Source organism: Herpailurus yagouaroundi, unplaced genomic scaffold, assembly GCF_014898765.1.
Source record: "Herpailurus yagouaroundi ecotype Mexico unplaced genomic scaffold, PumYag 166, whole genome shotgun sequence".
NCBI lineage: Eukaryota > Metazoa > Chordata > Mammalia > Carnivora > Felidae > Herpailurus > Herpailurus yagouaroundi.
In genome coordinates this window covers 17,019,997-17,047,953 of record NW_024412407.1, presented here as the reverse complement: position 1 = coordinate 17,047,953, position 27,957 = coordinate 17,019,997, and the positions used below count along the sequence as shown (strand labels likewise).

General features: G+C 39.2%; 1 protein-coding gene across 8 annotated transcripts in view; it reads left to right on the top strand.

Moving 5' to 3' along the window:
- The window catches only part of FGD4 (FYVE, RhoGEF and PH domain containing 4), a 250,933-nt gene that overhangs the window by 104,848 nt on the left and 118,128 nt on the right, over positions 1–27,957 (top strand). The window contains exon 1 of one of the 8 annotated variants that reach the window (XM_040488467.1): positions 11,480–11,673. The exons of 6 other annotated variants lie outside the window; for them this stretch is intronic. In XM_040488467.1, the coding sequence (XP_040344401.1) occupies positions 11,583–11,673 (91 nt within the window). In that variant the 5' untranslated portion in view covers positions 11,480–11,582. Of the gene's footprint in view, positions 1–11,479; positions 11,674–16,796; positions 16,995–27,957 lie in introns of those variants that run through there. One more of the 8 variants, XM_040488468.1, reaches the window with a different exon arrangement.

Sequence of the window (27,957 nt, the reverse complement as noted above, 5' to 3'; positions counted from 1 at the left end):
TCTGATTATTGTATACATTGAGTCTCTTCTGTGATGATTGACAACTTCTAGGCCAATTCTGATGAGCACATTCTCAACTCATGGTCATGGCCACTTTGAGGGCTCTATGGAGTGGAGTGTTTATGACTTTGAGCTCATTTAGCTTCAGACTTAAGGTCCCTGATGGTGCTACAACATTTGGCAGTCGTTTTCCAAATTAGTATTCCTGTTCCCTGTTTGAGTTTGTCATTGCCTTTTTGTCATAGAAAATTGTCAAGGAAGTAGTGTCTTTCCTCAGAAGAACCAGGTCTGTATCTGGAGTACTAGCCACTAGCTAATTCAATAGTTTGACTACCTGAAATGAAGTAGCTTTGAAGACGGCTGTTTTAATATCTATATTTATGCAAAAATGTCTAAAATTTACCCAACCATGAAGTTAGTTATATATTTCAGTAATAAAATACTGAAGCAGTGTGAGTGTTGAGGTAAGAAATGGCTATACATTGTACAGTTTTTGTTTTAAACAGAAAAAAATACTTTTAGTGTTACTTGGGCTCCTTTAAGACACCGCTCAACTACCAGTCTTCCAGTAAACTTTTCTTTCCAGCTGCATTTCTCTCCTCTGGGCTCCTGAAGCACCTTGTGGTTAGATCTGTCAGCACCATATTTTGCAATTGACTGTTACCTTGCTTCTCTACCCAACTGACTGATTTCCTGAGTCCAGGAATTATTTTACTCATTTTAATCCCCAGCTTTTCGCTCAGCACAGAACCCATGCTTACACTTCGATTGTTGAACTGAGCTAAAACTAATGAAAAAAAAATGTTAGGTAAAGGAATTTACCCAAGTGACCAGTGACAGTTGTGTGTTGCCATTTCATTGCCTGGAAGATAAGGAGAGGTCTTCCCCCATAGGATTAGAATAGTCACTACGTCACCTGGCTCTCAATGTCTCTGCTCCTGGAAAGAGCCCTACCCCAACAAAGAGAACTAAGCAAATCCTCCTCAAGTCTCAGATGGTTCTGGACGCATTCATGTCTGTCCCTGGCTAAACTGGGTGCTGCTGGAGGTCATGGATTTTGTTGATCAAATTTATGCTCGCAGGTGCTTAAAGCCCAGGATACTGAAAGTGTTAAATAGAGCATCCAATGGAAGAGATGAGGAGAAGAATGAGTCTTACCCAGAAGTCTTCGAAGTGTTGGTAGAATCACTGGTCTCCTTTCTGCCCATGGAATTTTAGGCATGGCTGGTTAAAAAAGACCGGGATTACATTGTTAGATAATTGTGATGATTACATATGTTAGATAATGTAATGGAATTCTGGTAATACTGGGTGACAAATCATCATAAGCACCATATTTGTAGATTATATAATGGCACAGTACTTAAACAAGTTTGCAGACTAAAGACCTTTATATCCTTTTACCAAAAAAAACCCCACAAATGTTCCCCATTTGCTAATACTCCATGTGAAGAGAAGTGTCTGTCTGTACATATTTAGCAGGTTCTTACCTAGCAGATATATTTGAAAAACTAAGCACAACCTGTCCTTCTGAGGGAAGGGTAACATTTGAATGAGTGAGAAAGTAACTGCAATCAGCAAAGGGAAAAAGTACGTGATAGAGCATTTTTGGAGGGACTCTTTGGAAATATTTCCATTATTGTGTCCTCAGCAAGATAGATATTAGTGCGTCTTTTATTTATTTTATTTACTTAAAAAAAACTATTTCTGGTGTGCGTGGGTGGCTCAGTTGGTTAAGTATCCGACTCTTGATTTTGGCTCAGGTCATGATCTCACGATTGTGGGATCGAGCCCTGTGTCGGGCTGTTTGCGATTCTCTTTCTCTCTCCCTCTGCCCTTCTGCCCTGGTCACATTCTATCTCTGTCCCTCTCTAAAATAAAAATAAAAAATAACTATTTCTGCATACTAATTCAGACTTAAATACAAGATCCTTTTTGCCTTATTTTAAAATCTTTGAGATAGTTATAGTAGGGTTTAGACCAAATTAAAAAAATAAAAAAAAAACAGTAACACTTTCCAAGACATCAAGGCAGATAGAAATATACTAGAAGAATTTCAAGGAAAACTTTTGCATAGTTGGTAGATGGATTTAAAAATGTATATCATGATTTAGTAAGTGCAGCTAATGATGTAGTTCTTCCTTTTAGAACAATGAATTTTTCTCAGCTAGAAATAACCATTAAAACCACATATGGAAGTAAACTGACTTAGATCTGCTCTTTCAAATGGCTATACCATGAACTATTTAACCAAGATTTTAAAAAACAAAGCAGATTGAATCACACTGACCCCTCAAAAATAGTATTTTATCTGTACCTCACACCATATTAGGTTCTATTTTAGTATTTCACAGTATGTATTTTAGTGCAACAATACTTGTATTTAATGCATTTAACTTATGCATATATACATGCATCCATGCATCCATACATACTTGGAGGTGCGATGCCCGGTTTTCATACTGAGAGGGATGTGCCATCAAAAAGTTTGGAGATCATTGTTCTAGCAAGCCCTCCTTGACCTTCCTACACCTGTTGCAGTAACAGGGCCCCCAGCCAAACTTGTCAGTCACCATTCTACTTGTCTGCTCTCTCTTTGACTCCTTGGAAGGGATTATTAATTGAGATTGTATTAAGTGTTTGATACTGTGTGCAGAGGACCTATAGAAATGAATGGGACAGTCATGGCCCTTGCTTTCCAGAGGCTTTGAGAATAGTAGGGAAGACAAATGCTAAACAAGGAGGACATTGCGTGAACTTCCATTTAATTACGGTTGTAAATAAGTGTTCAAAGGAAACCTGCAGGGGGAAGTGAGACCTGACCATATGAAAGACCTTGAGGTCATAGGAACTGAAAAGAATAGTGCAGTTGAAAATGAGATTCCACTGAAAGTGATCATCAGGACTTTCTAAAAAATTCCCAAGTACCTAGCAGTGTGCCATGTATACTGTATGGAGTCCCACGTAGGGGCTCAATAATTCCTTGTGAATGAATGGATAAAATAATTTCAGAACAAACCTCAAATCAGTGGCTCAAAGTTTTATTTGATCCACACAATGTTTTTGAGCTTTGACATTTAAAAACAATAATTCTCCAATTTGCCACAAGTAAATAATTCATACTGTTGTAGACTGGTATCCTTACCCATTTGTGTTATGTGCCCAGATGCTAAATACATTGGTCTTTGTTACCCTGTGTAGAAGAGAAAGATTATGCCATACCCCATAGACAGTGAACTGTTTACTAGTATGAGATTATTTGAGTTTTAGTGATTAATGTACAAACTAAGTGTTATGTCTTGAAGAGTTATATGGATATTTTATCCTTAGTATAATACTGAAAATCTGTTTCAGCATTATTGGTAAAATTCACAATATATAGATTGCTAGGATAATGATTTTAAAATTTCAAGCAAGTACATTTATAATTTATCATGTACCCCATTCATCAGTTTAAGGCCCATATGATGGAAATTGGCTGTTTTTTTTTTAAGTTCTCTTTTTATCCTTGATCTTATTTCCTACCACAAACATAATAGCTTAGAAAAAGTTATCTGAAAGCTTACTAAAATTTGGAATGACTAATATCCTATTTTTCTTTCTTTGGAGTTTTCTTTATTTCTGTAATATATCCCTGTGATTGCATCAAAAAGGAAACTGCATGTTTAAGTGTGTCATTATCTGTGGGATAAAAGGGAAGAAATAAGTAGAATGGCTGATTTGCAGACGGGATGGTGATGGTTCTATTTAGGTTATCTTTTCTTCCCATATTCTGAGTTTGTCCTGTAAGAATATTTGGGCCAACACAAAAGGCTAGGCAGCTGCTGTTACACCATCACGCTGTGCATAAGGGTCTTGAAGAAAGGAAGACAAGTAATTAAAAGAAATCTGGATGAGGCAGCAAGGCAGCTGATGAAAAAGAGAGAGAGAGAAACAAAAGCCCTCCCTCTTTTCTCCCAAGTTAGTAGCAAGTAACTGGCTGTACTTTACCCTTTATCTGACCTGCCAAGGGCAAAGCCTAAGTTTTATTTTCTTAAAGCCTCAGAGGAGCCTTTTCTGGAAGCTGCATGACTATTTCAAAGTTGGAAAAAATAATAGTTAGGTTCCTGTGGAAATTTATGAAAAGAAAACATTTTTTTTTTACTTCCTTCTCAAAACCGGTGATTGATAGAGGGAACATAGTTTGGGAACATATTTTGAAAGCAACGTGGCAAGGAATGAGGCTAGAAAGGTAAGCAGGGGACAGAGCCTTAAGGAATTATGTGGAGTTTGGATTCATTCTGAGGGCAGTAAGCAGCCATTGAGGAGATCAGCTGGGAAGTGATGAACAGTCCTGCCAGCCGCAGTGAAGTTTGCAAATCTGCCACACGTCTCCTCACTATGCAGCCTGAAATAAGGTGCTTTCCCTCCTTTGCTGCCTAATAAGATCTCATTTACCCTTCAGGGTTAAATTCAGTCTTCCCTTCTCCAGTGTAAGGGGTAGCTTACAGGTATATGGGAATGAGAGCATGAAGCTGAGAGACAGGTTGGTACCAGAAACAGGTGTTTTATAATCTTCTGCATAGGGGAGGAGCTGTAGCTTTCAAGTGGGTCAGTTGTCCCGAATAGATAGTCAAGAAAGTAGAATGCAGAGGCACGGTCAGGCAGTGGAGAGTCTATGAAAGGGACTTCATAAACATCAACAAAGAGATTGGCCAAAGCAGAAATAGGCTGGCTGAGGTTGGGTGTCATAAATTCATGGTGGAAAATGTCCTAGTCGCAATAATTTTTTATTGTCATAAAATATACATAAAACTTACCATTTTGCTGTTTTTAAGTGTACAGTTCTGTGGCATTAATACATTCACATTGTTCTACCACTGTCTCCACTTAAGCCATTTCTAGAACTTTTTCATCTTCCCTAACAGAAATTCTATATCCTTTAAAATAGTTGTGGTGGTATTTTGTTCACACCAAATGGCAGCCTCCGAACCACAGACCTACAGGTGGACAGTGTTGTGGTGTGTACAGGTGAAGGACAAGAAACTGCTAGAGAAAGCATTTGTAAAGAGTGACTCTGTGAGGTGGGTGAGGCAGGGGGACTGTGATGGGGAGGGAGGAGGAGAGAAGAGAAATGGACATGTATCTTGTATCCAGCATCATAGTAAGTGCTGTGTGTAATATTCTTTAATGAAGCTATTAGGACAGCTAAGAATAGGTTCATTCAAGAGTTTAGAGTAGGAAAAGGAGGAATCCAGGTGGTGACAGGATGATGACTGTGGAATTTGAAATCTCAGAATTAACTTCTTGCTGAAGTGAATGTGATTTCCTAAAGGAAACACATACATAGCTCTTCCAGTGTAGGGTCGTTACCTGGCATTGTTCAAGTGGAATCCAGAGAAGTTGTGCAAAAATAATAATGGTCATAATTAAAGAAGAAGCACTGTATTTATCCATTAACTTTGTTGCTCCTTTGAATTTAGATCATATCAGTTACCTGGGATTAGTACAAAGGCTGAATTAGATAAAAAGCATGCCAGATGTGAAGGTGCACTATAATGAGTGGGGGAAATGCTACAAGAGAGACACATCACCAACTTCAAGTGTGTGTACTGCTGAATGGTGTGTGTGAACATGTGAAGTGAGCGTTGTGACACAGGAAACACATACCAAGAAAATCAGACAGGTTATAACTTGAGATATGCAGATCAATTCCATAACTTAGGTTAGAAAAGAGTGTTTTTATTCTCTAGGATTGTGTATTTTTTATTAGAGGATTATTAATGTCGGATGACATTGCAGACATATTGCAGATTTCTCTCCTATGTATCTAAAGTATACAAGCTGTCCCTATCCACACACCATAAGAAAGATGTATAGCTCTCGCTGGGCAGCCAGAGTGGAAGAGGAACAGAATTGAATTAGAAGCCAGAATGGGCAGCAGTGTAACCAAGGCTTATATTATCTATCATCCATCCAGAAACTCTGGTTTGAGGGGTCCTTAACAGTACTGTGTGGTTGGGACTCTAACTGAACGTCTAACTACAGAATTAACATAAAACATTTCTATTAAATATTTTTTAAAAGAATAACAATTCAGGGATAATAGTCTTGCTTTGAAGATCTGTATAAAAATAATTTGGTACAAAAATATTTAAGCAACAAACAGCATTTACCTGGAATGTATTCAAGAATTTTTAGGACTTCATTAAGGCTCACAGACGTGCAGAATGGAAATTAGGCATCAGTTGGTTGACTTTTTAAATTAAAATGTGTGTTTTTTTAGGTCAATGAGGGAATCATTTTAGTATCAAATTGTTACGTGATTTTATTAGATTGTTATTAGAAAACTAAAGAGTGCAAAATGGGTTAAGATTCAGGTTAGTTTTATTCTGTGAAAATGGAGATTGCCTCTCAGTTAAATAACATTGGAGAGTGAGGATTTTGCTCCTTAGTTGATAACTGAAAGTCATAAATACTTCCGTTTTCTTACTCCTTGTTGTATCTGAACAAAGTGAAATACTAGCATTCACTTGGTATAACTGTCTTGTTATTTATTGCCAAAACGTGTTTATTGCCAAAACATAGTAAATAATTATTAAAGTCACTTTTGGCATTAGTCCACAGACGTTTTCAAGTATACAACAGATGGTGTGCCAGGTCGCTTTAAAAAAAAATGCTAGGTCAGACAACTTAATCCACCATCTTTTTAAAAAACATTGCAGATTAATAAATTTTAGTTGAGAAAGCACAAGCCGTGTGGTAACATTTTTGTCTTAGATCACTTCCATTAGAAATGGTAAGCTATAGAAAGTTGTAGAGATAGCTTTAACACAAAAAGTAAATGAAGTTCAACAAATGGTTATGAAATACAGTATTATGTGAATGTCTGACAGACCTTTCTAAGTCCTTCTTCAACAATTTGTGAAGAATAACCTCTCTGTAAGGAGGAGAAGCATAGGAGCAGAATGCCGGCCCGTGAAGTCTTCCGTGCATAAGGCATTTGGTGAATAACTGTGAGTTGTGTAACATTGATTTTAGGCATTTTCGGGGCTATGATATATGTGACAAATAATCTTATTAAATTACCTATTTCCTAAACATTTATTTGAAAGTTCCCTTTAAATGTATTATCATAAACTTCAGTTTTCCCAGAGGGACTCTATGTGGGTAACTAATTAGGTCACTTCTGAGTTTAAGATTTTTAAAAATCAGGGGCGCCTGGGTGGCCCAGTCAGTTAAGCATCCAAGTCTTGATTTCAGCTTAGGTCATGATCTCACATTGGGACCTGAGATCGAGCCTTAAATCTCTCTTTACCTCTCCCTCTGCCCCTCCCTGACTTGTGCAGGCTCTCACTTTCTCATTCTCTCTTGCTCTGTCTCAAAAAATAAGAAATAAAAGGGAAAAAAAGATTTTTAAATGAATAAAATGAACCAGTGATGATCTCTACTACTGATGAGAAAGGCAATGAATGTACCAAAATGATTTGGTTTTGAGTTTACACTAAGACTATGCATTTCATACCCTTTTGCTTTCTTAAAGAATATATTGCTTTATTTGCTCCTTAATTTTTAAAACTAAGGGATAATTTGTGTACAACATAACTAACCCTCCTTAGGGTATAATTATGAGTTTTGACAAATGCTTACAGTTATGTAACCAGCACTGCAATGAAGATCTAGAACAGTCCTATCTCCAAATATTCCATCATGCCCTTTTGTAATCAGCCAGTTTGTTCCCATACTACCTGCTGCTTCAGACTTATTGTGTCCCTGTAGGCTTGCCTTTTCCAGAATGTCATAAGGAATCATATATATGTAGCCTCTAAGTTAGCTTCTTTCTTTTTGTTTTTGTTTAAGTTCTAGTTAGTTCACATATAGTGTAATATTGGTTTCAGGAGTAAAATTTAGTGATTCGGCACTTTTATAACACCCAGTGCTCATCACAAATGCCTTCCTTAGTCTCCATCACCCGCTTAGCCCATCCCTCACCCACCTCCCCTTGAGCAACCCTCAGTTTGTTCTCTATGTTAATAGTCTCTTATGGTTTGCCTCCCTCTCTTTTTTCCCCTTCCTTCCCCTGTTTTGTTTCTTAAATTCCACATATGATGAAATCCTTCCTATGTTACTTGTCTTTCTCTGACTGACTTATTTTGCTTAGCATAATATGTTCTAGCTTCATCCACATCATTGCAGATGGCAAGATTTCATTCCTTTTGATGGCTGGGTAATTTTCCAGTGTGTGTGTGTGTGTGTGTGTGTGTGTGTGTGTGTGTACACATATACATACATACACACCACATCTTCTCTATCCATTCATCAGTTGATGGATGTTGGGCTCTTTCTATAATTTGGCTATCGTTGATAATGCTGCTGTAAACATAAGAGGTACTCCTTGAAGGTACCCCTTTGAATCAGTATTTTTGTGTCCTTTGAGTAAATACCTACTAGTGCAATTGCTACATCGTGGTGCTAGTTCTATTTTTATATTTGGCTTCTTTCTAAGGCACATGCGTCCTTAGTTCATTCCTTCTTATTGCTGAATGTTAGACCATTGCATGGATTTATTGCAGTTTGTTTATCCATTCACTAATTGAAGGATGATTGGGTGTTTCCAGCTTTTGGTGACTATGAGTAAAGCCCCTGTAAACATTCATGTGCAGGTTTTTGTGTGAATGTAAGTATTCATTTCACTTGGGCAAGTACCTAGGAGTGTGATTGCTGGGTCACATGGAAGTGCATGTTTAACTTTGTAAGAAACTGCCCTGGCTATTATTAGGGAGCTTAGAATTTAGTTACAAGTTTGTGGTAGATGCTTGTTGGGATGAGCACTGGGTGTTATATGTAAGTGATGGATCACTAAATTCTACACCTGAAGCCAATTTTACCATTTATGTTAACTAGAATTTAAAACAAAAATGTGAAGTAAAAAAAAAAAAAAAAAAAATTTCTTCTGGATTAAAAAGAAAACAAGTTTACGGTTTGATGCTGAATATAATTGCAGATTATCCGCTTGTGGCCAGTGAGAGTCGATAGCAGTAGTTATACTTTATTATCACTTGAGTTTACACTAAGTTATACTTTATTATCACTTACTAGCTACAAATCATGTTTCTATAAAAATTCAAAAGTGGATTCCATTATATCTTAATTTATTGTACAAAAGTGAATTTAACTTCTTAAAGGTTGTTGTTTTACTAGTGTTATTGGCCAAGTTTTTTAACCTCTTGAACCTAGTTTTCTCTTCTACAAAATGGTAATTACTATTTCCTCCCTGACCTGAATTATTCCTCTATAGTGATAACTCATTTTTGCCTTACAGTGAGGATTTAATGACATGCTGCATGGAAGGTGCTCAGCAGCCCCTGGCACAAAAGTAAATGTTAAGTATAAAAAAAAAAAAAGAAAAGGTATTTATTTGTTGGACAACCAAACCTGAATTTATAATTTAAACATTGCTATCAAAGCTCAGAAAGCACATCAACTGGAGCATTTTTATGACAGGGAAACGTTCTGTTTTTTACATTACTGAAATTTGCCAAGTCTAAATAGTCTTGGAATCCAATATAGACAGTTTTCCTGCCACTGTGAAATTCAAACACATGGGTGGAGTTTGCAAAGGAACTAAAAGACAATTCCGATTTCTTCTTTCTTGGACTCCTTTTCTTAATGTTTCAAATTATCCCTTCTTTTTAGATGAGTTTTAAAACCTATTCATGGCCTAATATGTAAGTAGATTTCTTTTATTCAGAATTACTAAGTTGATGACCACTCCCTTCCCGGTGAGCAGGTGGAAGTTATTGTTCCACAGCCCCTCAGACCTCATCCTGGGTATCGCCCTCCTGCCATTGACATCAAGCAGTTCTAAGCAGATGCAAGTGAGCCAGGGCATTAGGCCCTCAGTGAATGAGGCAAGACTCCAAACAGGCAAATTCTTGCCCTAGTACTTCTCCTAGGGTGGTCCTTGAAGTGCAGTGCCAGATCAGTAGTGTTCCTGTCACTTGGGAGCTTGTTAAAAATGTAAATTCTGGGCTCCACCACAGACTGAATTCAGTTGCGGAGATGGGACTAGACAATCTGTGTTTTATTTATTATTTTTTTTAATGTTTATTTTTTTTATTGAGAGAGAGCATGAGCACAAGAGGGGCGGGGGGGGGGGGTGCGGACAGTGGATAGAGGATCTGAAGCAGTCTCTGTGCTAACAGCAGAGAGCCTAACATGGGGCTTAAACTCACAAACCATGAGATCATGGCCTGAGCTGAAGGTGGATGCTTAACTATCTGAGCCACCCAGGCGCCCCAGGCAACTTTTTTTTTTTTTTTAACTTTTTTAATGTTTACTTATTTTTGAGAGAGAGAGACAGAGACACAGTGTAAGCGGGGAGGGGCAGAAAGAGACACATACATACAGAATCTGAAGCAGGTTCCGGGCTCTGGGCTGTCAGAACAGAGCCCAACATGGGGCTCAAACTCACCAACCGTGAGATCATGACCTGAGCCAAAGTCATATGTTCAACCGACTGAGCCACCAGGTTCCCCCAGCAATGTGTGTTTTAAAATGCCATCCAAGGGGCGCCTGGGTGGCTCAGTGGGTTAAGCGTCCGACTTCGGTTCAGGTCATGATCTCACGGTCTGTCAGGTGGAGCCCTGTGTCAGGCTCTGTGCTGACAGCTCAGACCCTGGAGCCTGCTTTGGATTCTGTGTACCCCCCTTTCTCTGCCCCTCCCCGACTCATGCTCCATCTCACTCTGTCTCTCAAAAAATAAATAAATGTTAAAATTTTTTTTAAATGCCATCCAAGTGATTTGATGCAACTGGACTGTGACACTGATTGCCTATGGACACGATGAGGAGATTGGAGAGGTTATTTCTAACCCTGAGAGGGATATCTGTGTAGCCTGTTACTTCATTGTGATCTTATAAATATTTTAATTGACATTTTCTAATATTTCAGGATATGAGGAATTTTTCGAGTACTTGTTGAATGATGCAAACATAAAAAGATATAGAAAAGTGAGTAATAAATATTATACCAATTGTACAGTGTTCTAAATAACAAAACTTGGCTTCCTTAGGAAATCTATGAGTAGTATTTATTCACCAAGCTCCATGACCTGTCGTAAAATGGAACGTCAAAGTGGCAAAATAGCATTTTTGATCATCCAAAATGACATTTTAACGTCTTAAGCCTGTGAAGCCAGAGTCTGTAACCTCTTCCGTCCAGGGCATGGACCCAGTTAAAGTGGAAACAAACTTTTCACACTGGCGTTTTGAGAGCATTACTAACAGTTAAGGAATTAGGCAGTTTATAAACCATCCTATTCCCAAATGCATTTCTAGTTCACTTGAAGCTTCCATGTGCCTCTGTTGTTGTTTATTTTACCGTAATAAATAGACGTCTCTGTATCACCAGATACTTGGTCTCATGAAAACCCTGCAGCAGCCCTTCCTCTGGGGGTGTGGCATATTATGCATGAGGTTGTCTTTGAGAACTAAGGTCTGAGAATGCCCTGAGGTACACAGGGCACTGGTGCGGGCTCCTGGCTGCTCTGTGTGATCTCCAGTCTAGCAGAGGCTTTAAAGCCAGGAGTGAGATTTTATCCCATGATCTCTGAAAGAGTAAAGACAAATATTTTCTTATCAAACCAAAGTAAACTAATTATCAATATATGTGAAGTCACGTCCACTGATCAAGGTAAGTGGTTTCATTTTCTGCTGTATCTTTCTTATGTTTTGTTTTGTTTTTTAATAGTGTGGTCAGATGGTAACACAGCATGCCAAGGGACTTATAAGTGGCAGAGAGTTTGGTTTTGTTTTCATGTTAAGAATAGGGTTCACGGTATTTTTCAACTTTCACATTAAATATGTAGTATCTTCAGGGTTTTTGGCTCTTTCAAGGAGGCGTCTCTGGGCTAGCAAAGTACAAATTGGTTTAAGTTCTATTTCTCTGACTCATTCTTAGTAACATAGGACAGTTTAAAAATTCAGTCAGTAAGGAGAAGAATGCAGAGAAAGAAAGCAAGAATTTTCTTTCCTTTTTTTTTTTCTTCCCCTTCAGTTTCTAGTGTGAACAAAACTAAGGAATGTTTACTACTAATCCTTTTGTAGTGCTACTGCATGGAGCACTCTTCTGTTCAAACAAACCCCACCATCCCAGCCTTCTTGTTTTAGTAAAGTTCAGAGGAGTGTTATGTGTTTTACATTAGATAACATTGCAGAGATAGGCATAGATCTGGACTTTTTTTTTTTAATTGTTACTGGTATTAAGCTACTGTTTCCTTCCTCTAGTATTCTAGAGAGCATATAAATGAGAAATGGACTTGGAAAGAGGAATGAAATTCTACTGTGTGGTAGAAATATAACCATGTGACAGGAAATTTATGCTAAAAATATTTTTTAAGGCTGAAATGGATTCATTTTGTGTAGCTATTTTCCCATTGTTTCTGCATGGGTATCACCCCTCCTGAAGAATGCCTACGTTGCTAAACAGGGTGAGCTGCACCTTACGACAGGCAGTCTTCACAATTACCAAGGTTCTCTTTTTTTTTCTGACGTCACTCTTTCCTCTTTTGGCCTCAGTGGAGCTTGCACGGAGTGTAGAAGCGCGAGGGTAGGGTTGGTCCTAGCACTGCTGCAGGCAAGCTGAGGCTCCCTCCTGGAGCCCCACAACCTTGGCTGGCTCTGCTCCCAGGTTCTAGTAGTTGCTAGAGATTGAGGAGCCCAGTCCTTGCCTGCTCCTGCTTCCTCCCTCATGTAGGTGGAAGGCTTGATTCCTTTGTGAGGGTTCTACTGTTCTTGCGTAAGTAAGCTCAAGGTTTGTATGATCTCACCATGGTTTCCCATCATACTCTAAATATGAAAAATTGTTTCAAACTGACAAAAGGGAAGTATTTTTCTTTCTCCATTAATGAAGTTCTCTCTCTCCTTGAAATAGCTGCTCTCTCTTTTCATTCCGTCTTCAAACAGTTAGGGTTGATTGGAGGGAATTAATATTCCTTCCTGGAAGGCAGCTCTCAGATGGAGAGAAAACTACTAGAATTTTCTGTTCTAATGGACACCTCCCTGTAGTGAGTGGCTGCTACCATAGTGTGCGCTTTACAAGTTCCTTTTAAGGTTTTTAAACTGAAAAGACAGTAATAGAGCACTTCCTGCCCATACCAGTGGTTTACTTTTATTGCCAGTAAGTTGTCTAAGAAAACATTTCACATACACATAGTTACATGTTATTTGTAAAAGTTTTATCTTCGTTTAATGACTTGAAGAAATTTTCCTTTTTAAAACGTGTACCTCTAGACAGACTCTCACATGGAAATTGCAAAGTGAAAATAGCATGATCAATGACTCAATAGTAAGTATTGTTTAATCTTTGCAGGGATAATAATATGGTCTTCATTTCATTTTCATCCAAAATAATGTAACTTATGTTGTAATCCAAGAGTGAGATTTAAATTTGGCTGCCTCTCCTTAGATGCTAGAACACCATTCATTCAAAAAATAAAAAAGCCTTTTTTTAGGTGTCTGGTCCCTACCTCCTTTCTGATCTATCCTCTGATAATCATATTCACTCTCTGTGTTCTTTCTTGCTTATAAAATAGGGAGCTAATTTTACTGGTCTGAAATATATTTTTAAAGGTTTTCTCCCTGATTTAAATATATTTTCTGACTTGTCCACTACCACAGTACCTGTTAAGCCCTGTTTAGATCAGGTCCTTCTATGATTTTTTCCGCTCTGCTAATTGACCAGGGTTCTGTAGTTGGTTGGTCCTATTTTGAAGCAGCAAAGGGAAAATGCCTATGAGGAGAAACATAGTGTTGGCCATGGAGGTTGGTTGTTCTACATGGTAGTTATTAAGACCTGTCCTGGAGAGGGGCGCCTGGGTGGCGCAGTCCGTTAAGCGTCCGACTTCAGCCAGGTCACGATCTCGCGGTCCGTGGGTTCGAGCCCCGCGTCAGGCTCTGGGCTGATGGCTCAGAGCCTGGAGCCTGTTTCCGATTCTGTGTCTCCCTCTCTCTCTGCCCCTCGCCCGTTCATGCTCTGTCTCTCTCTGTCCCAAAAATAAATAAACGTTGAAAAAAAAATTTTTTTAAAAAGACCTGTCCTGGGGAAAACCACTCGTTCTCCCCTTAGAGAATGAATATAGACAAGATTTTTTTTTTTAATAATTAAAAAAAAAAAAACCACTAAGTCATTGTGGCCTTCTCCATATCATTGTGTATCATCTATTACTTCTTAGACTCAGGCCAAAAACCTTGCTCTTCTTTAAATTTTTTTTTTAATGTTTATTTTTGGAGAGAGAAAGAGAACATAGCAGTGGAGGGGTACAGAGAGAGGGAAACACAGAATCCAAAGCAGGCTCCAGGCTCCGAGCTGTCAGCACAGAGCCCAACGCGGGGCTTGAACTCATGAATGGAGAGATCGTGACGTGAGCCAAAGTCGGACACGTAACTGACTAAGCCACCCAGGCACCCCCAAAAACATTAGTCTTTGTTCAGTCTTTTTCTCTTCCATCTAATCTGTCAACAAATCCTGCTTCAAGAGACTTCAAACTGACCATGTCTTAATATGTCCACTGCTGCTACCCTGCTTCAAGCCACTCAAGTTTTCTTTGGATTATTCCAATAGCTTCCTATCTGCCCTTGACTACTTAGAGTTTGTTCTGCACCCAGCAGCCTGAATGCTTCTTTAAAAATGGAAAACAGATCGGGGCGCCTGGGTGGCGCAGTCGGTTAAGCGTCCGACTTCAGCCAGGTCACTATCTCGCGGTCTGTGAGTTCGAGCCCCGCGTCGGGCTCGGGCTCTGGGCTGATGGCTCAGAGCCTGGAGCCTGTTTCCGATTCTGTGTCTCCCTCTCTCTCTGCCCCTCCCCCGTTCATGCTCTGTCTCTCTCTGTCCCAAAAATAAAAATAAAAATAAAAATTAAAAAAAACGTTGAAGAAAAAAAAAAAAAAGGAAAACAGATCATGGTCTCTCCTCTGCTCACAACCCTTCAGTGGATTCCCAATTCTGTCAGGGACAATATACAAGGTCCTGCCTCTCCTGACCCTAGCTTCTACCCTGTTAACTCTGACCTCGATGCTAAACGTGCTCCCTGCTCATTCTATCTATCCATGTTGTCTTTCTGATTTCTCCCTGAACACTTCTGTGCTCCTACATTAGGGCTTTTGTAGTTTTATCTTTTCCCTTGGAATGTTAATCCCCCAAATATTTATGTGCCTCACTCTCTTTGGGTCCACTCATTGTCACCCGACTGGGGAAGCCTTCCTTGAGCTACCTTGCCCAACAGCTCTCTGTCTCCTTTACCCAGCTTTGTTTTCCTCATAGCACTTTATGCCAACTAGCATTTATGTAATATATTTTGTTGTTGTTTTGTGGTTCACTGCTATATCCCTAGAGCCTAGAACAGTGACTGATAGATACTGGGTGCTTCGTTAATATGTGTTATATGAATGAGTATTTTTCTAATATTCATAACCTTTTCTGTTAGGAAATTTAGAGCTAAATGAGCAGGGATACAGATAAGTCAATAAATTATACATATTTGTCATGTTTTTCATTTATTCCCCTCAGTTCTCTTTCATAGAGTAAATATTGTGCTAATTAGTTTCTGGTCTTCCTTGTTGAGCAGAATCTGAGTAATGAGTGTCTTTCTGTTGGAAGACTGGAGGCCAAGCTGATAACAGTTTATAAAGAACTGAGAACAGCGGCGCCTGGGTGGCTCAGTTGGTTAAGCGTCTGACTTCGGCTCAGGTCATGATCTTGCAGTTCGTGAGTTTAAGCCTCGCGTCAGGCTCTGTGCTGACAGCTCAGAGCCTGGAGCCTGTTTCAGATTCTGTGTCTCCCTCTCTCTCTCTGACCCTCCCCCGTTCATGTTCTGTCTCTCTCTGTCTCAAAAATACATAAATGTTTAAAAAAAATTAAAAAAAAACCCTGAGAACAAAGGGGGTGACACTGAAGTCATGGATGGGCTCAATAAATGGTTTTGGATTATGAATTATAGGGCTGTGTTGCAGGAGAGAAAACAGATGGGAGAGGTTTTGGGGTGTGAGAGCAGGAAATTTGGGGAACTGTGTGCATGGAGAAAATTATGGCAAGATGAAAATAAAATGTTTAAGATGTTTTGTTACATATTAAGGGTATACTTTCCCCTCTGTTTTTCTTGGGTTTTTTCCTCCTGCCTTTAAAGGCATTTAAGTTTGAAACTCTCCTATGGAAGGAAAGAAGGAAAAGAAAGAAGATAGAATAAAATGTAACAATCTAGAAATGTTTCCTCTAAATAAATTCTTACAAAGCTTGAAAACCAGTTCATGGATTAAAGTGTGTGAAATATTTATGTGTTTATATGTTATACAATTTCTTTCCAAATCCATCTGGATAATTGGAAATTGACCCACATTTAAAAATCTATAACAAGCAGTTAAGTTCTATGAATAATGATTTGCTATATGATAATATATTTATCAGAGTAATAATGATGATACATTGTTAGATCACGTGACTTCTTAGAAATAGGAAATCTACTTAGAGTGTGATAAGAAGTACATAAAGCTTGAAAATGATTATTTTCATTACTTTGTAAATGTAAGCCCCCCAATGACTATTGAACTGGTGAAGTTACCAATTTATGTAGAATATCATCAGTTTTTCTCTTTTAACATTGCCCAATAAATTTTTTTCTTGATTTATTTCTATCAGAATTGCTAATTTAGAGCAGAAAATAGCAAAATAGTGAATGAAGATATTGAGCAAAGAAGATATTTTTTTATATTTCTTTAGTCTAAAATTCACTAACTTATTTAAGTACAGGATAGTGATAAGGAGACATGCTTAGAGATGAGGAATGTAACTGTCCAGTAGTCCCCCTTCATCCATGGTTTCACAAGCAGATGATCCTTCTTCTGATGTGTTGTCAGAAGGTCACTAGTAGCCTAACAGTATGTTACAATGCCTGCGTCATTCACCTCGCTTCATCTCCTCGCACAGGCATCTTATCATCCCACATCATCACAAGAAGAAAGGTGAGTGTGGGACAAGATAGTTTGAGAGACTGAGCGAGCACACTCGCAGAACTGTTATTACAATATGTTATAATTATTTTATTAATATTGCTAATCGCTTATTGTGCCTAATTTATAAAATAAACTTTATCTTAGGTATGTATGTATGGGAAAAAGAGTAAATATAAGACTCAGTACCACTTATGGTTTCAGGTATCCACTAGGGGTCTTCACATATATGTCGAATGAAAGAATATGATTATGTTCCAGGAATGGAGAAGGTGGGAATGTGGCTGCAGCATTAGGCTGTGTGTGGCTGTGAGTAGACGTGCAGCCTTTACAAGTAGGCTGATGTCTGATGGTGAAATCTTTTATGCAAATTAGAATTTTTGCTACAGGTCTTGTAGTCCCATTAAAGGATATTAAGTAAGAGCAGTAATGAGACTGGTTTCATCATGGAATGAATAAAAGAAACTTTTTCTTTGTGGGAGCAGTCCTATTAGACATAACTAAACATGAATTATATAATGCAGTTTTAAAATTCAGAATTAGAAAAGTGGTTATATTTGATGAATTGGCTTATTTTTCTTCCTAACTTCCTCTGTGAGCCAAAAAAAAAATAAAAGGAAATAATAGAAAAGCTAGATGGAATATTTGCTTTTTAAGTTTTGCGTGACTGAAACAATCCCCTACACTGTTAGAAGCTGAACACACAATGCTATTGTACTCCTGGTCTAGAACCCAGCCAGGGAAAAATACGAGGCCGCAAGGCCTGCTGGTCTGATTACACAGCAGGGAGTAAGGAAAGCAAATATCTAACTTGGTAAGCTGTTAAATATTAAATTTTCTGTAAAATGGGCTTTATATTAATGTTTGTCTTAAAACAAAGGGTATCGAAATGAAAAGGTGGGTTGGGACTGATAAGAGACTGTCTCCAAGGTCACCGACCTTGTCAGGTTTTTTAAAAAACTGCCACTCTTCAAATAGAAGTACTGAGATCCACATCTATCTACCTGTGACCTGAAACTAAGCAATGACACTAAAGGAGAAAAAAATGTCTTTATAAAGGTAAGCAACTTTCTCACGGTCACAAAGTAAATAATAATGTCAAAACCTTGCCCTTTTACTAAGCCACCCTGTTTTCTCTGAGGAAAAAAAAAATGCACTTCCAGATAAACATTAGCCTTGCTTCCCACAGTAGGTTTGGCTGATGCTGGGCTATAGAGATTGTATTGGTTATGTTTAAATAAGTGGCTTTCAGGGTGAAGGACTGGCTGGCCCTGAGGAAATTTTCCTACTTGGTAGAGTTCATTTTATCCATGACTGCCAGGAAGCTAAACCCAGGTTTGCAAAGTGAATGAACAGTGTCGGTAACTGCAAAACAAAGTTTAAGAAGACAGTGGGCTGGGAAGTAGAAGTCTGCCAGTAATTTTATGTGATTTAGTGTGAAGTAGGCAGATAGATGCTTGCAGATACTGGCTAGTAGAGAGTGTCAGGCTGGAATGTTTTAGCTGCTGGGAATCAGGTTCAGAGAAATCAAGTTCAGAAAAGCAGGTGCAAAATTAATGAAAATCAGCAAAGTCAGGAAGGATTTGGTGATGAAAAGGATCTATTTTGTGTATGTGTCAAGAGACGCAGTAGTCAGTTCTTGGTTGCTTGTGATTAAGATAATTAACAGTTCTGTTCGGTCTTAGCAACATCTTTGTCAAACCTTACAAAACTTTGGCCAGTTTGATTTTCTTCTCTTTGGATCTGCAGATAAATTTATTGTGAATAAATGGAAAATAGTTTGGCATTGGGTTGAAGGAAGAGGAAAAGCCAAGATTCTGGTTAATTTATAAACCAGACATCTTGAATAAATGAGTTGGCTATAGCTCTTAGAAAAAAACAACTTTATTTTGCCCTTCAAGTTCTTTTCTTACATCTGTTTTTATTTCTTTCAGAGTTTATGAAGTCAATAAAATTTTTAAATTTTATTGTTTTAGAAGCTTCCTTTCATAGCAAAACTTTCCTTACTTGGCCAGGAATAATGTCCCTCTTTTGAATTCTCAAGGCTTCTAACTGATAGCTTTTCATATACACCATTGTTTTTGTTTTTGTTTTGTTTTGTTTTTCAGCAGTGGATTCTAAAATCAGATAATCTTACTTTATCTACCACATGGTGAAGAGGGCCTCATTCTTGAGATATAAATTTTGGCTGTGACTTAGATAGGAGCTAATCGATGTTGTGAGCCTAAATTGTTTCTATTAAAATTTCACTAGGTCTTCGTGGTACTCTTGTTTTATGATATAATTTTGGTGGAACTTCAGCTTAACAGCTTAACATTTAAAGATTCATTTCATACAGCTTCCACTGCAAATACTAATTTGATTCATGCCTGTTATGACACAACCTTGACCGCACATTGGAATCACTTTAAAACACGGATACCTGGGTCCCAGGTACTCCAGGTCCCCGGATACTCTAGGTCCCTAGAGATTATGATTTCATTGACCCAGAATTCTGCACAGGTATTGCAGGTGTTTTGTTGTTGTTTTTAAAGTTCCACAGTGATTTGTGGTTGAGAATTATTGACCAAGAGCATGACCTATTGGCTTATTGGTTCATATGCACGAGATAGCAGGGGAAGATAATTTTTACTAAAAAGAATTAGGGAGGTAAGTGAATTAATAGCATACCAGGCATCTGAGATTAAGATCGATAAGAAAGTAAAGATCATACTCTGTAACACTGTTAGTTTACTCCTGAGTCATCTGTAAGCCCAGATGTGGTAGATACTATGTAAGATCAGCTGTGCCGTGATGCTGTTAATGACTTTCCTGAAACCTAGCGGTTTTTACTTGTCCAAGGTCACATTGCTAGCTGGGGACAGAGCCAAGACTGGTTCTGGAAAATTATAATATTAACATAGTGCTATAGTAGTAATAGTGTTTATATAGCACTTCACGATTAATCCATGGTTTGTTGACTTGATTATTTAGGTCAAGGTCTGCAAACCTTTCCTGCAGAGGGCCACATCACAAATACATTTTGGGCTTTGTGGGACATAGGATTTCTGCCATACCTACTCAGTTCTGCCAATTTAGTGAAAAGCATCATGCACAATATATAAAAGAATGAGTGTGGCTATATTCCAATGAAACTTCATTGACACAAATAAATGGTGGGCCAGATAAGCCCTGTGAGCTATAAATTGCAGACCTTGAATCAGGTATGTTTTAACCTTCTCACTGAGAGACTCATGGGCTGTAGCTTGCAGTCTCCTGATTGAGGGGCATTTTAAAGTTCCTTTGAACTTAAGAGCAAGATGAGGGGGGCGCCTGGGTGGCGCAGTCGGTTAAGCGTCCGACTTCAGCCAGGTCACGATCTCGCGGTCCGTGAGTTCGAGCCCCGCGTCGGGCTCTGGGCTGATGGCTCAGAGCCTGGAGCCTGTTTCCGATTCTGTGTCTCCCTCTCTCTCTGCCCCTCCCCCGTTCATGCTCTGTCTCTCTCTGTCCCAAAAATAAATAAACATTGAAAAAAAAATTAAAAAAAAAAAAAAAAGAGCAAGATGAGGATCTTAGTGACCCTAAACACTGATCACTACACTGGCACTTACTGTTCCTGTTTTGATGCCCTCTCTTGCAAGGTACTAAGTACATGCTTATTGAGTTAGCACATACGTGCAACTTTTAACATGTTTTCTCTCATCTTCAACCAACCTGTATAACCAGTCTTGCAGTAGGGGGAAAAGTTGCACGTATGCCAGCTATGGAGAAGAAATGCACTTCAGTTCTTTGAAGTCTGTGGCAGGCTATAATTGCTGGGTCTGGCAGAATTCTTGAAGTAAATAGAGATCTGAGTTGCTCTGAGGACATTTATTATCTTAATTTCTTAGAGCAGATTCTAAGACTTTATTTCTAAAAAATATTTCTTAAACTTGGTTTTTGTAATAACTAGGGTGTTTAGTGATTAAAGAGTATGTTTGGTTTCTCAGAACAATATTTCAATTCATTTGGATTTAAGATCACTACAGCGCTCATATGTGGTGAGTGGAGTGTTTGGCAAAACAGAGCAAATACTGGAAATAGTGTTCCGGATCATGAGCCCATTTGCAGTGCAAAATGTAAACGGGCCTGACCCCAGTTGTAGTGGAAAGAGCACTGCCCTTGGAATCCAAACCCCTCATGTGACTCTTGGCTTTATCATCATTTACCAACCTTACTATAACATGCAGATCTCTGTCCTACATACTTCTGTTGATGATGAAAGTGAAATGTGGTAGGACCTATGTGAAAGTGCCTTATGAGGTGTTTCCTGGCCTCTCCTTGTAGATTCTGGGTCAGGTATAGCAGGAGCCACAGTGCAGCCCTGAACCGTAGCACTGGACTGTCATGGAGGGAACCTGAGAGATAGGCTCACTGGTCTCCAAAGAGAATGGTTAAAGAGTATATAATGGAGAGGCTTTATTGACGTCAGCAGAGGAAGGAGATGAAAAATGTCAAGAAGTGAAGGGCAAGTGAGGAGGTCAAACAGGGAAGAGGCAGAGAAGACTGGAACTGTGTCTTGATCTATTTAGTTACCCCAAATCAAAATTCTTACCTCATATTTCCTTTTTTTTAAATGTTTATTTTTTTATTTGAGAGAGAGAAGGAGGAAAGGAGGGAGGAGCACAGAGTGAGGGAAAGAGAGAATCCCAAGCAGGTTCCACGCTGACAGCATGGAGCCTGATGCTGGGCTTGATGTCATGAACTGTGAGATTATGACTTGAGCTGAAATCAAGAGCCAGACACTTAACTGACTGAGCCACCCAGGCACCCCTTACCTAGTATTTCTTAAGTAGGATTTTTTAATACCTTGGGTATTTTGAAGCTACTGGCTGCAGTGTTGGCTGAAATAGAGGCACAGGATCAAGGCACATAGCCATAATATAACAGATGTAATCACTTGATTATGTGCTGAGTGAAGCCAAAGAATTATGAGCCGGAGTCCCTGTCCAGAGGATACTGACAAACTCCATGTAGATATGACCTCTGACATCAGCCTAGTCACTTACCACCAGCTCCATGTATCACCACCCCCATTTACCACCTTCATAATGAACACAACAGTGCCTGCCTGCCTGCCTTTATCTCACAGGATTCTTGACAGGAGCAAATGAAATAATGCATATAAAGTGCTTCACATACTGCATACTTGGCTCAGAATAAACCACGTTGTTAAGTTTTATTACTACTACTATTGCTAACAGAAAGAACAGTAGTATTTACAAGCAAATTTGTTATATACTGTGTAAGTTTTAAAGCATTACAAAATTCCAAGTTATGATTGTTAATATTTTTGTGACAAAATGTATGTTCCTGAAGAGTGTATCTTGTAGCATCAATATATCCCAGTCTGAAGCTATACCTTGCACTGCATTTATACAAATGCCTCTTGGTGTTTAGAGAACAAATCAGTTGAGAAAAGGCCAATTTGAAAACTAGTTTCTTTCCAGGGAGCATAACCTTTTCTAATTCCCTGTTGGTGTATGGGTTATAAGTCTTGAGGAAGAAGTCAAGCTTCCTGTCAAATGTACTGATCAAGATTTGCCTGATCTTGGGGTGTGACCCTGGGGAGGTCACAGAGCAAATGAGTAGTTGGATCTGTTTGTGACTCAGCAGAATTAAAGGCCAGTAATGTGCTTTTACATTCAGGGGTCTTAGGATACTTTTCTCAATGACATAAAACTGCCCACAGTATTCTACACATGGCTGTTCTCTGCATGGTTAATTATTGTAATACTTTAATCCTATTTTATAACCACTTTAAAGGGGAGGAAAAGTCCCTTTGCAGAGTTTTCTGTGTTTGCTAAGTTGTATGGCTTCAAGTCTGCTAAAATGGGGGATTTTGCAGGGGAGAGGAGGATGGGGGTGGAGAGAAAATGGACTGGCAGAGTTCCAGAGTTGTGATCTCACCTGGGCTCATCCAGGAGCTACTCCAGTTTGAGAGTCCACGTGCAAGACTCAAGCAATCAGAGCCTTGTCCCTAGTGCTGCTTTTGTGGTCAGCACACTGTGGGAGAGTGCACCTTCAGAGCCGGGAGCAGCAGCATCACCTCCCAGAGCCGAGGACAGGTTGGAGTTTCAGCTCAGTTTGAGTCCGGGTCACGAAGGCAGCCAAAATGATGGCAACGTCAGGAAGAGATGCCAGTAATGGAGATGGGAAAGTGGGGGGAATCACCAGGGCTATAGCTGTCAGAATGAAGGAGCCCCTAGGACAACTTTTCCCAAAACGTGTTCCAAGACACGTTAGCTCCATGGGATGTTGACCTGTCATCTATAATGACAAGTTTTCCTGGACATATACTGGGTTCAAAGTCAAACGGTTTTTTTTTGTTGTTTTTTTTGTTTTGTTTTGTTTTTTACTGTAGAGCTTTTTGTAGCCCATAATATGCCCACTGGCATCATGAGGATACAAGGTAAAGCTGTAAAATTTGGCAGGTCACAAATATTTCACACAGAGTCGTCGTCCATTTGTGATGGTGGTAGTGGGGGATGGAGTGGATTGGGGTAGTGGGGGAGGGGGATGAGAGTTCCTGTTGCCAGAGTGGAGTTTCCCAGAACACATTGCGGGAAAAGTTGCCCTAGGACGTGTGGTATGTGCTATGAAGATTGCTGTGGTTTTTTGCCTGGGCTCTTTAGTGGACTGCTTGAACCCTGTGGAGTCCTGAAGGAACTGGCAAATACCCAAAAGCATTCTTCAGGCTCTCAGTAAGTGCTTTTTCTTCTCCCTCTAGCCTAATCACTTGACTGATATTTGTTACTGCTATTAATAAAATTAAAGAAATTAGTCCTTCTTATAGAAAGAAGGATAAGTGGTTTAACCCATAACTACTGAGACCAAAGACGACAACAAAAAATGGGTCATAGCTTCTGTACAGTTGGCTCTGCCTTAGGCAAATAGACTCCCCGCCCCCCCCCCATCTTAAAAGGCAATGAAATGGTATTTTTTAAAAGGTATCAAAGAGAATACATTTGAAAATGTTAACGAGTTTGAAAAATGAGGCAGATGGAGTGTTTAGGGATGGCTGAACCTAATGAATACCAGGGCATGCTATTCATTCTGGACACTCTGACAGGCTCCTGAAACTTAACACACACAACTGTATTCTTGCATTCTTACTTAAAAGGAAAGGCAGTGTTTCCTTGTCACATTAGCCAGGAGCCTAAGCAAGCTTTTACTCCTCTCTTTTCTTCCCTTCTTCAGCCAGCCCCTACTGATGCTTTCCTCAGTATGTCTCATAGGCTCTCCTCTCTTCTTTGGTCCCTGCCATGGCCATCGTGCAGGCTCTTAGCTGGTGCACAGACTGGTGCAGTCGCTTCTTGTTGCCGTTAGCAAGGGCCCTGGGGAAGCAGGGGAAGGTGAGCATTCCAGACACCTATGGAATTGTGCATATCTCTATTTTATTATTTCAGTTTAGTTTATTTATTTATTTTGAGAGAGAGCACGCGCATGAGCAGGGGGAGGGACAGAGAGAAAGGGAGAGAGAGAATCTCAAGCAGGCTATGTGCTGAAGCATGGAGCCCAAGGAGGGGTTCGATCTCACAAACTGTGAGATCATGACCTGAGCTGAAATCAAGAGTTGGATGCTTAACCAACTGAGCCACCCAGGTGCCCCTCTGTTTTCTCTTTTACATCTTGAATTACATGAGGGTAAGGATTACAGTTTATTTGTCCGCCTGTCACCAGTAATTAGCAGCTTCCTGGGCCCTTTTAATTAGGGAGTTTTCACTCAGTACATTAACATAGAGACAGATAAAACAAAGAATGAAATAAAGTGGTAACTTGATAGGTTTTGTTATTCTCTTTGCAGTTGCTTATTAGATATTTTTATTGCTTACAGAACAGCTTGTATTTTGGAGGCATAAAGATGAGACCTGTTAAGATTAAAAACCGAATTTCTTTAAGGGGTCATAAACACAAACATGCTCTTCAGAAAATGATTCATTGTCAAAACAGCAATTGTGATTAGTGGGAAATGGAGGAAAATTTGAAAAGGTTTATGGAGTCTAGGACATATATTTACAATCATGGTAAAGGTGAAAGATAATGATTAAATTGTTGGGGATTAAAATTATCTGCCGTAAATTCTCCACATCAGATGTCAGACATCATTTTATCATTACTAATGCTGTTGTTACCTTTATTGAATAGAGATTCATGTTTGTAGTTGGCCATATAGTTATAAGCAAATTATTGTACTAATTTGCAAGAGAGTCATTATTTGGCAAGAATTTATCCCAGTTTATTGGGAATCCCTGAAAGACGTGGAGAGATTGGGCACTGAAGCACGTGAAGATGCAGAGAAAGTAAGCCAGTATGAAAAAGTGCTGGGCAGTAAATCAAAAGCTAAGCAGTGGTCAGGGCAAAGACAAGCTAGGCAGGCAGACAAGGAGTGTTAAGGGCCTTAGGAAGCTCGAGGGAGGGGAGAGATAAAGGATCTGGTCCCCTGATCCACTACCTTGATATCCTATCACGCGGAGTACTGAAGGGGAGGAAGAAATTTTCTTCTGTCTGGGATTCGTCTAGCTGGACTAAGAATTAAATTTATATAAGATGGATTATCAGGAGAAAAGGCCCAACTTTTACACATGTGTACAGAGGCCCAATAATAAAATTGAGACTTAAAGAAATGACCAAAGCGGGCAGTTTTTATACTTTTTAGACAAACTATAGAGCTGTGAGGAATTGACTGGACAAAGAAAACTTTAGAATTCCTTACTAATTGAAGCTCCCAAGAATTTGGGCTGATGTAGTAGATTAGTAACAAATAAAAGGGGTTGTGGGACACCTGGGTGACTCAGTCAGTTGAGCGTCCAATTTTAGCTCAGGTCATGATCTCATGGTTTGGGAGTTTGAGCCCCACATCGGGTTCTGTGCTAACAGCTTAGAGCCTGGAGTCTGCTTTGAATTCTGTGTCTCCCTCTCTCTGCCCCTCCCTCACACGTGTTCTGTCTCTTTCTCGAAAATAAATAAACATTAAAAAAACTATTTTAATACAAAAAAAAAAAAGAAATAAAAGGGGTTATTTATGCAGCCTTCTCGGCTCTAAATTCCCCATCTCTGGTAATAAAGGCACCTCTAACTCCTGGTACAGGGACATAGCCTGGTACTTTCGACATAGCAGATATTTTTTTCTGCTTTCAGGAGGACAGAGTAGGATCTGAGTGTCTTTGCAGAGGCTGTCTGTTAAGTAATTTTTATTTACAATAATCAGTATGCCAAAGTTTTGGCACAACAGTAATGCAGGGTGTTTAGATGAATCTAGGGCCCACTTTAATCCATCTGCTTACCCTTTGCAGTAGAAAGAAGGAGCTAAGAAATGGGTGTTATTGTACATTGAAAACAGTTTATCAGATGAAGCACAGCAGGCTGGGGACCTCTTCCAACTCTGGATGGTGTCAGCTAGAACCACCCTCTCCAAGTAGGCAAAAAAAAAAAACCAAAAAAACAAAAAAAAACCCACATGTAATTGATTGTGGTTTCTCTTTACTCCCACCTTCCGCTCTAGTCATGGCTGCAGACACAGAATAATCTTTGTGCTTTAAATAGCCAGAGCTTGCTACAATCTTGACCAATATTCTTATTTGAATATAATCAAAAAGTGAACATCAGACCATGGTTTTAGGGGTGGAAGAGCTACCTCCAGCTCCCTTCCTGATGCAGAAAGTTGCTGGCGGAAGTTCAGTCTCCAAGATAATACCATGCCAAGGCTCCGCAGAACTGCGTCAGCTCCAATCCGGAAGTCATCACGGAATGTGTACTTTCGCACTGCTGTGCAGGGATTCATGGGACCTAACAAATGGTCACACTGAAAAGGGAAACAGATTCCTAGGCCAACATTTAAACTGGGGTGATAAAATGTAGTCAGCTACATAACAGGCACTATAGGCATGGGCCTCAGCTGTGATCTACTCAGTACTGGAATTTCGACAAGCTTATGTGGTTTTGTTTCAGTTACTCTAACAGAATTCTAACTTTTAAGGGACCACAAAGCATTCTTTAGAAATGTTATCCTTTTGGGGTGCCTGGGTGGCTCAGTCAGTTAAGTTGCCCACTTTGTCTCAGGTTATGATCTCACGGTTCGTGAGTTTGAGTCCCATGTCAGGCTCTGTGCTGACAGCTCAGACCCTGGAGCCTGCTTTGGATTCTGTATCTCCCTCTCCCTCTGCCCCTCTCCTGCTTGCATTCTGTCTCTCTCTGTTTCAAAAATAAATAAACATTCAAAAAAAAGTTATCCTTTTCTTTCCTTATACATGAGAGAAAAAAATCGGTAAATAATTCTGGAGCATGTTTCAGAAACATAAAGTATTTCTATTTTGAAAACAAATTATGTTTGTGCTTTTAGAGGCTATACATTTCTCTGATCTCATTGCATACATGCAATGTTGCATTTGCTTAAGAAAAATACAGTAGTCACAATTGCCTTTTTACACATATTACACATTTTATCTGTGCACATCCAGCTATGGGGCCTTGAAAAATATCAAATATCTGCAGTTACTACCTTCAAGACTTAGTTTGAATTCATATTGCTTTTGAACTTTAAAGACCTCAAGCAATCTGCTTTTTCTTGCAATTATAAAATTCTATAATTTTAGGTAGCATCATCATAAGTCTGAAACATTGGCAGCCTACGGTGCATTTTAGCGACTCGAGTAAATGAAAATAAAATTACAGATTATGATGGATGGAAACATTTGAGTCGATTACTGGGATTTTTAGCTGCTGCTGTTTTTATCAAGACATCTGGATAGTTCCACAATTCCAGATGTTTAGAAGTCTGTTGCTGGGTTGTGGAAAGATTACTTGTGTAAAAATTTTTCCTAGGTATTTAGAATTTGGTTGTTTTTGTTTATTTGTTGGTTGGTTTTTTTTTAGAATGTTAATTTTATTTCATTTAAATTTTTTTTTTTGAGGGGGGTGGTGCAGAGAGGGGGAGACATAGGATCCAAAGCAGGCT